At 33.5% G+C, this 10692-nt stretch overlaps 1 protein-coding gene across 1 annotated transcript; it reads right to left on the minus strand.

The window, feature by feature from the left end:
- Window positions 1-872: 872 nt before the first annotated feature.
- On the minus strand, window positions 873-1811 carry Or7g29 (olfactory receptor family 7 subfamily G member 29). The gene has a single exon (NM_001000431.1). It carries the CDS (start codon window positions 1809-1811, stop codon window positions 873-875), a length of 939 nt encoding a protein of 312 aa, NP_001000431.1.
- Between the last annotated feature and the right edge of the window lie 8881 nt (window positions 1812-10692).

The following is a 10692-nucleotide window of genomic DNA, read 5'->3' on the forward strand; positions in this document are numbered from 1 at the left end:
TATATATATACTGTAACTTCAAAGGACCTGATTTTTAGTCACCGCAGCAAAGTCAGGGAGCTTTAAATAGGTTATAACTTTAGTACCAAGAGTATGTAAGTCATCTGATCTCATTAGGAAATTATATTTGTGTACTCATTGTAAAAAGAAAATATTTAGAATATTTGGAGAAATAAGAAATAACACAAGTAAAATTTTCAGAGTACTAAACTTCAAGGAAACTTATTTCTTCATGGGAAATATTTCTAAGTGCTAAAACAATGTTGAACATTTCAGTAAAGTGCAAAATGCTAAATGATATTGTATCTTTTGTTGCATAGAGGCATGATATTATTTAAAATCTATGAATTTTATAATTCGACATGTAACTTTGAAAGTTTTGAGCATAAATAAATTGTATGTCTGCAGTGCTAAAAGTTCAATTCACTTTTTTGTATAATTCTCTGACAACATATTTGAAAATATAATTGAAAACAATAATTAAATTGTTTGGTCTCATTTTCCTTCTTCCACCTCTCTAAAATCTGGTTGACTCTCCTTCAATCAAAATTATATATATAAACATGTGTAATCTATATCTACCAATATATTTACATATCTAGGTCTGGCTCTGCAATAATAAAATTATTAAAATGTGAAGATTTTTACTCTTTGTGATAATTTGACATGAGAAAAGGTATCCTATGATAGTTTTAATATATTCTCAAAATTATAAAATGACAAAATGATAGAAAATTAACAAATCAATGATAACACATGCATATTTTTTATGTAACATATAGAAGATAACAGCAAAAATCATCATGCTTACTCACCAAGAATTCTGTCTCTGTGGAACACATGAATCACTTAAGTCCAAATCAATTAACATATCACAGAAAGCAAGATACCTTTGTGATAAGTTTTCCTAATGCTTTCTTCATGTCTCTATTCCTTAGGCTGTATATAAAAGGATTCAGCATTTGAGGGAGCACTGTGTACATCATATATGACACTGTCGTTATCCGAGGGGAAACAGTAATTGCAGAGCAGATGTATACTCCCACTGCTGCACCATAGAATAAGGATACAACTAAAAAATGTGACCCACAAGTAGAAAAGGCTTTGTACCTTCCTCTCAGGGAAGATATTTTTAAAATAGAAGAGACAATCCGTGTATAGGAGAAAATGATTCCAGAAATTGGAATGCCACCAAATACAAATGTTGCAAAATATATCAGGATATAATTGATGAGAGTATCAGAACAGGCAAGCTTGATGACTTGAGCAAGTTCACAGAAGAATATAGGAAGTTCAATATTTGTGCAAAATGACAACCGCAGTATCATCAGACACTGTAATAAGCTGTTCACAATGCTAATGATCAAGGACAATAGAATCAGTAGACCACAGAAGTATGGATTCATAATTACTGTGTAATTCAGAGGATGACAAATAGCTGCATAACGGTCATAGGCCATTGCAGCAAGGACACAGCTTTCTAATACAGCAAAACTCAAAACAAAACAGGCCTGAGTGACACAGCCTGTGTAACTGATGCTCTGGTCCTGCGTGTGAATGTTCTTCAACATATTTGGGACAGTGGTTGTACTTAGGCAGATGTCAGTGAATGAAAGTTTGGAAAGAAAGAGGTACATTGGTGTTTGTAGATGGGCATCAGAGCTGACAGCAATGATAATGAGCAAATTTCCCAGAATTGTGACCAGATATGTAAACAGGAAGAAGCCAAATATAAAAGGCTCCATTGTAGGATCATGGGTAAGTCTCATCAAAATAAAATAGGATGTGGTTGTCTTATTTCCAAGTTCCATGTTGTTCATCAATCTAATAGAAATACAAAGTAAAATCACATGTATGGACACAATGCTTCTTTTGGGAATATTCTAGAAATAAAATGTGTATTCTCAGATCAGATGTATTCCTCAATCTCATTTAAAATATAGACCAAAAGACAATACTTACTATTTTGTGGTGTTGATTTTGATGTAGGGAGATTTATTTATTTATTTTCTTATATTTGAATGGGGACATTTATGTGTACTGACACACATATACAGATTAGAATGGAACAAGTTTTTTCTTTTGCCCCATGAGCTTTTAGCTAGTAGTCATGTTATCAGCCTTGGCAGTAGGTGACTTTACCTGGTAAAGAATCATGTAAGGGACAATAAATGTTGATTTTGAGGGTAATGATTTATGAAGATCTTTATCATTTCCATAATAAAAACATGAAGGCATACCTATTTTCCTCTGGAAATTTTCCTTCCAACATTTTATTTTTCTTTTAAGTGTCATTTATCTAAATACAATTTTAAGTAAATTCTCTTCATATTTTCATTAAGTAAAGAACATTTTTGTAATTGAGAGTTTATATTGTTTTAAACCTTAAATTATCTTCATTTTAGACACCTCAGAATTATTATCATAATAAAATAATTGAGATTACATCATTTTTAATCCCATAGAATTCTACAAAACATGAACTTTAGTGAAACAGATTGTGTGAATAATTGATTAATATATAGTGAACAACAAAATTTATTTGTCTTTTGAGTATAACTTATAGATAATCAGTTTTCTTCTTACTAAATAATTTCTATTCATTAAATAATTAGGAACAAAATAACATCATAACTTGAAATTTTTATATCTTTAAATTACCTTCCAGAGTAATAAATATCAACATATAATTCTATACCATAACTCAGTCTTTCTATTTTCTTCTACTGCTAAAGAACAAACAACAGATTCCATTGAGGCACGCGCACACACACACATACACACCCACCCAAACACACACACACACACACACACACACACACACAGAGAGACAGAGAGACAGAGAGACAGAGAGAGAGAGAGAGAGAGAGAGATTTTAACTGTTAGCTTCACTACATCATTTGTTTCTTTTCAGGCCATGATATCTTATATCAATGATAGTTTATAGACCTAACCATTTATTCACAAATGGTATAATATAACTTTTTATCATACATAATAATGTTCATTATATATTTTATAATATTTTCATTCTCCATTTTATTTATTTATTCATTTATTTATTTTATTCATTTTATTTTACTTTATTCTCCATTTCTGCTGTGAATACATAGGCAATCAATATGAATATAGAGATTATTTCTTATATCCCCATGCTTGTGTAATGGGCTAGTTTTATATAAAAGTTCTGTTTTTGTGAATTTTTTTATCAGATTTTGTGAAAAACCTGAAGAACTGATTTCCGTGGTGAATGTCCTAGATTATATTCCACCAGGAATAAATGTCTCCCCCACCTCCCTTTTGTCTTAAATTTTGTGGTCCAGTAAAACATTTTTGAACATAAACTTATCTGTATGTACTAAGAGCTACTTAGTACATGTTTACCTTTTCAAACAAAAGTATTTTACAATAAATACAAAGAGAAAAATGAGAATAAAACTATATGGTATTTCTAAGAAATAGTCACAAAGTATTGAATTTCCATTTAGATATGGAAAGGGTATGTCTGGTTGAGATTTCTTAGTTTTAAATTCCATCCTGTTTATACAATAGAACACTTAGACAGACATGAAAATGAACAAAATAATATAGTCCTCATGTTATAAAACTCCAGCAGACAATTTTCTATGTGGCATATATAAGGCAATTATTGTTCTGCTTCTTATTCCTGTAGATCTATTGTGGGATACACAGTGTGTAAGCTATTATTTACTACTTATTGTGATATAAAACTCAAGGGTCCCAGTATGATACAGATGAGATTATATGATTTTAAAATGTTTCATTTGTACACTATAAAACGGATTACTGTTTTTGTTTAAATAGTCTGTGTGGGATAAATATTTTCCTATTCATTTCCTATGCAACATTCACACTGGTGTAAGCAAGTATTCAAATACATTTCAATGCATCTTGATGAAAACCATGAAACTTCTTAACTACTGGAAGTAAATAGAAAAAAATCATTCAGCACATAAATCAACATATAGGACCATTTTGCCATTTTCTTCTGAATTTCTAATCCTTGAGCTCTCACAAGAGACTACAATATCAATAGAAAAAAATTGTGGTAGAAGTTGAAAAAATAAAATAAAGAAAATATATAGCATGAGAGATTTGAAAGACCAAAGAAGTGACATAGTGCTAACATATAGAATATTCCTCTTACAGAATAATATAAATTTAAAAATCACATAACATTTATATTATTTTATCTATATCTATAAAGAAATATATAAGAAATAACAAGAATTGATTACTATGAGTTTAATATATGAACCACATCTGATGAGAACATTAATTCCACATATTGAGGTCAGAAATGACTATCAAGAACTCACCTTGCTCTTGAAGTTAAGAAATGTTCCTGTGTGTAAAATATGTATGAATATTAGTTGGTCATTCCATGCTTACCATAGGAAGAAAAACACATAGGCAGATTTACTGAATGAGGTATTCACAGACTATTATTTTTCTCTATCTCCCAAAGGGTTCAATATCCAAATTTCCTCATTTGAGTGACTACAATATTGCCATTATAATCCCTGGAGCTCCAGTCCCTAAAGACAAAGTATTCAAGTGATTTCATCATCATTGATGTGCATTGATATAATGACTCCCTGGGAGAGTTTTCATCATTCTCTTTCCTCACAACCAGTATTTTAATTAGTATTTATTTTATATATTTAAATACCATATAATTACATATTTTTGTCTCAACCTAGCACTCTCTCCAATTTCTTTCATGTCTTTACTATGGCCACTTTCAAATTCACACTCTCATTTACTAATGGATGAATATATATATATATATATATATATAAATAGTTGCATAGTTGCAACTTGCATAGTTGAAGCAATTTGAGCTTTCCTCTATCCAATTAACATATCTACTGCTGTTGCTCTTCTTCAGTTCATGCTTAAAATATTTTATAGCTATAGCTTCTATCATAACTAGATGTATTTTATAGACCTTGCATATATATCATAAATTTTTTCTCTAAAACATTCCAATACAATTACGAACACAGTACCGATTATGACAGTACAAAGTGTAGTTTGTATTTTATCATTGAAAAATTTCCTATATATGGTTACAAAGAGTGATAATAGGCAACTTATAAAGTGTGTTCTAAAAATTCAAACTTGCATTTTTTCTGACAAACTGTACTAAATTGCATTTTCTGTATTTTTTAATTACATGTTATTTACTTTGAATGTGTGTTTTTAAGGAGTGTTTCCCTATGCCATGGTATATGTGTGTCAGACAAAATTTACAGAAATCTGTTCTCACCTGCTACCATGTGAGTTCTGGGGATAAAATTAAAGTATTCAGGCTTTGCAGAAAGTAGAAACGACTTCTAACCCAGTAAAATGGTCCACATTGCACTTTTAAAATATATTTCTACTTAAAATTATAATCAATTTTTAAAAATTCTTGTACTTATTCACTGTAGATTCCAGTATCATACTCCCCCGATCTCTTCATATTACTCCCTCACAGAGACCTGTCCCAATCCCTTTACCCTTTTCCCTTGAGATGGTAGAGATGCCCCTACTTATCATATCAAATCACTACAGTATTATGGTTCCCACTGAGGCAAAACAAGGTCAATCACTCAATTATGGAAACGTGATCCACAGTCAGGCATCAGATACTGGGACAGTCTCTACTTTAGTTGTTGGAGTATCACCTTTAGTTGTTGGTGTACAACTGCAACATATAGGTAGAGAATTTTGTCCAATCAGTACTTTCTCTTTGGTTGGGGATCCAATTTTTGTAGGTCCTGGAATGTCCAGGCTAGTAACCCTGTTGATCTTTCTCTAGAGTCCCTGTCCTCTTTGGGTCCTACAATCCTTCTCACAACTTTTCCATAAAACTCCCCAAATGCCATATAATTTTTGATTGTGGGTCTCTGCATCTGTTTCAATTTGTTGCAGTGGGAAGCCTCTCAGGGAATAGTTATGCTAGGCTCCTGACTTTAAACATAACAGAATTTCATTAATAATATCAGAGCTTGGTTTCTATACAAACGCCGTGCATTTTTTATTACTATTGCTCTGAAGTACAGTTTGAAGACAGGGATGGTGATATATTTGCTATAGTAAATCTAATAGAACAGAAAGAAAGGAAAAATCTTGAACTCATCAGAACATGAGACAACTTGCTGAATGGAACACTAGTGGCACATGCAGTAAAAATTAATCAATGGGCTCTCATGAAACAGAAAAGCTTCTTTAATTTAAACTATGGGGATCCAGAAGTTATTTTACTCACAAGATTGTTTATGTTATCCTGGGGTTTTTGGTTTCTCTATGTGAAGTTGAGAATTGTTCTTTTAAAGTCTAAAAAATTGTTCTGGAGATTTTATGGGATTTGAATTGAAGCTGTAGATTGCTTTTAGTAAGGTGGCCATTTTCACAACGTTTACCATACCAATTCAGAAACATAGGAGTTCTTTCCATCTTCTGATATCTTCTTCAATTTTTTTCTTCAGAATCCTGAAGTTTTCAACATATTGGTCATTCACTTGCTTGGTTAGCATTACACCAGGATATTTTATGAAATATGTTGTTTCTCTAATTTCTTTTTCAGCCTGTTTATGACTTGAATAAGGAAAGCCTACTGATTTCTTTTAGTTAATTATGTATCCAGCCATTGTGCTGAAAGTGTTTACCAGCTGTAGGAGTTCTCTGATAGGAGGTCACTCTTATGCATATGATAATATTATCCAGGAATAGTGATATTTTAACCCAGGTTAGTTTACCTTGTACATTTTTGTGGTATTCTTGACACCCTTAGCTTCCATAATTTCTTTTACTCATCTTCCACAGGATTACTGCAACTCCACACACAGTGCTGTCTGTGGGTATCTGCATCGGGTTCAAATACTTGCTTGGTGAAGGTTCCCAGCCAGGCTAATTCTGCAAGAATGGCAGAATATCATGAATAGTGTTGAGTGGATTCCATCTCATGTCAGGGGTCTCAAACTGACAGGTAATTTATAATACTAGTAATGATAATACTACGATTAATAAGAAGTGAAATTTTAATTAGTAATACAGAATGAAAACTTCAATTTATTTTTTACATTGAAGCCTGATCTGTGGGTTTAAATTTTTTAGTATGAAATGACAACACAAAGTAAATATGTGTTGTCACAAGGTACCTGAAAAACAAAACATCTAAGAAGCTTGAATAAGGCAAATAATATGAGGCACTTATTTACCACTGGCAGGGTTGTCCCAGGCATAATATCCAGAAAGAGCTCAGCCTTCTAACTGATTCAAGTTTCAAAGGTGATAACCACAGTTGCAATTATGACATGTAATAGAGAAAACTGTTAAGATCTTCCACAAGTGAGAGTAGTTTACAGAAGGGGAGAAATGTGGAGAAGTAAAGCTAAGTGGTCATACAGTCCTAATGACCTTGAGGTCAGGGACACATTATACAGCAATTTATGGCGGTCTACATAGTTTAGCAAAACTAGTATTAGCACTTAAAGTATTATGAAAAATACTTTCACAAGATAATAAAACTATACTTCAATTGCACACTAGATTTCACTGGTTCTAGAACAATGCACCCTGTTTTTGATTCATAAGCTGAACAATTTCACCATAGGGTCCCTGATATCGATAATATATTTTTCTTCTGACTGGCCAGTGTAGGAGAATACAAAGAGTTAAACATTGACATTCACAAATGAATATTAGGATTCATAAAATACCAAGACATAAAAAATGGTAAGTATGAAGTAAGCCATTCAGTTAGATCCTTGTTCCCAATGTCATTAGCCCTACCTTCAGGTTTTTGTTACTATATAATTTTTTCTTTATTAATTTCCTGCTGTCAGTGAGATTAAAACACCATAGTTCACTAACTTCTTGGCCCTTGTGATGGTGTTTCTGACAAAAGTGTTTTAAATGGTCAAAAAAGATAAATCTTTTATTTAAGAATCTTAGAACATTTACGTTTAAGATATATGTATATCTTAAGATATATATATATTTCTACATAAAGGTAACATTTGAAATTGGGAAGATTTTATAGGTTTCGAAATCATGGTATAAATAAAATATTATTTGACTGTATATGATCATGAGCTGATCATTTTACATATCCCCAATTGGCATGTTCCTGTCCTCAATAAGCAGCAATAAATATGGATGCACAGGTGTTCTTGTGGTAGAATGGAAGGTACTTTGGGTATATGCCCAAGAGTTAATACATGGGTCTTGAGGAAAAGCAATTCCCAAATTTCAGAGGAATCATCATAGTGATTTTTTTATTATGGTTATACTAGCTTGAACTCACAATAATAAAGGAGAAATACTCCTCTTGTCATTTCAACCTTGCCAATGTGACCTTTTGTTGGGAATTGGATTTAATGCTATTTGTGTTGATTTGGCTCCCAAAATCACATAATTTGCATACCTGCATGAGAGATGCTGAAAGCCCCTGCCCCCAGCTAGTTTAACTGGTTAAATAAAATTGTGAGAGATCAATGACTAGGCAGGGGGATAGAGGCAAGACTTTACACGTCCTGGACGAGGGGCCACAAGAAGGAGGGTTGGAATCACCATGATGGGGAAGAAGCAGAAAGATCAGGCTTGAGAGATGAAGAAGCAAGAGCCTATAGCCATGTGAAGGAGCTGAGAGACTGCAGTCTGAGAGGGCTGCCCAACTGGGTCCAGACAATCAAGTTCAAATATAGATTTTAGTAAGAAATAGTTCAGGAATATCAGTGAAGGAAATTAGCTTTAGGGAGGTTTGGAAGTGCTCAACCATTGCCCTGTTCAAGGCCTATTAAAGCAGAAGTGTACTCTCTCTCTCTCTCTCTCTCTCTCTCTCTCTCTCTCTCTCTCTCTCTCGTGTCTGTGTGTGTGTGTGTGTGTGTGTGTGTGTGTGTGTGTGTGTGTGTGTGTAGGGGTCTTTCACTTGGGAAATCCCTAGCATTGAGGTAGGTGGTCAGGCAGTGTGCTGCCCAAGCCAGGAAGTATAGACCAGGTTCAGATCGTAGAGGTTCAAACTCTTACTTGTGTTTTAAATTTCAGCCATTGTGGCAGGTATAAAATGGAACCTTAAAGTAGTTTTCATTTATATTTTCCTGGTGGCTAAGGATATTCAATATTCCTTGAAGTAATTCTCAGACATTTGAGATTTCTCTGTTGATAAGTCACTGTTTAGAATTCTACCTCATTTTTAAAGTCTCATATATTACATTTCTACCACATTTATCCTCCCTTCCCTCAGCTTCACTCTCTTTCACCTCTCCTATTTTCCAGATTACCTTCCAACTCACATCCACCTCCATTCAAAATAGAGCAGGCCTTGAATGACATCAACCAAACACTGAATGCCATACTAAAATTAGACAAGGCAATCCATCAGGAGAAATAGTGTCCCACAAATAGGCAAAAGAGTCAGGATGGTCCTGCCTTCCCCTGTTAGAATTCTCCCAATAAGAACAAGCTACTCACCTATAACATATATGTATATATATGTATGTATATATATATATATATATATATATATATATATATATATATATGATCTCAGTCAGACTTCTACAGTCTTTTTGATCTCTGCAAGTTCCCATAAGACCCAGTCATTTGATCTGTGGGTAATGTTCACATGTTTTTGTGGTGTCTCTGATCCACATGCTTGCTACAATCCATTTTCTCCTCAGAAGTACTCTTTCTGCCTAATATTGGCTGTGAGTCTCTGCAACTGCTCTCAGAAGTTGTTGGATGAAGTTTCTATGGTTTCTTTGATGACTATTGTGCTAACTTTGAATATAGGACCATCCCATCAGTTCTTTACCTCTGAGGCAAGTGACAGCTACTTTGTTGTTTCTGCCTCATATCTGTAACTGCTATTTTGAGTCTGGACCCTTAACATTTATACTTCCACTCTAGATCATTTGGTGTCTGCAACAGTATTGTGCCTCAAGATCTTTAACCTTTACCTTGAAACAGGAAATGTAAAGATATACCCCTACTTTTACCCTTTTAGCAGTAAATAATAGCCATAATTTTTGTGTCTCAGTCTAAGAACTGTATTTTCATATTCTGTCAAGAACTCTCTGATGCTAGTAGACATCTTCATATCCCTGACTCTGGTGAGCTAGAGCTCACAGTCTTGCAACTCTTTGCACTCCAACTGTCATTAAAATTTGTTGTTGCAGTGGGTCATTTCAAAGATATACACATCTTGTCTGCCACAGAAAATAAATTGTTATATCTACATTTGCATCCAGGCCCTCACTGCAAGAATACATCTAGGTCATGAGGTAAATAGTATTTGGAATAGCATGAAGAATCAATTTGCATGTACTATCTTTATCCGTATATGTCAGAAATAAGTAATCATACATAAATTCCAAAAAAAATCTTTAGTTTAATCAGTATAGTATATTTCTCTAAACAAAGACTCTGAAATTTGTAGGAAGTGGTTCTGATGCTAGAGTTCTCTTCCTAAATTTGTTCTTTATAGATCAATAAAGGTGCTAGAGGGCAATTCCTGGGTGGAAGGAAAGAGGCAGGATTTTGGGTCACTGCAGGTGGGAGAAATAATGTGGAAAAAGTAATGGGGATTTTGCCATGCTTTGGAGGGAGAAAAGTTGACTGGCCATGCAAGACCTAAGGCTGAGTACCCATAGACCATTTCCTAAGGCAGCAGCTTAGAAA

Source organism: Rattus norvegicus, chromosome 8 (genome assembly GCF_036323735.1).
Source record: "Rattus norvegicus strain BN/NHsdMcwi chromosome 8, GRCr8, whole genome shotgun sequence".
NCBI lineage: Eukaryota > Metazoa > Chordata > Mammalia > Rodentia > Muridae > Rattus > Rattus norvegicus.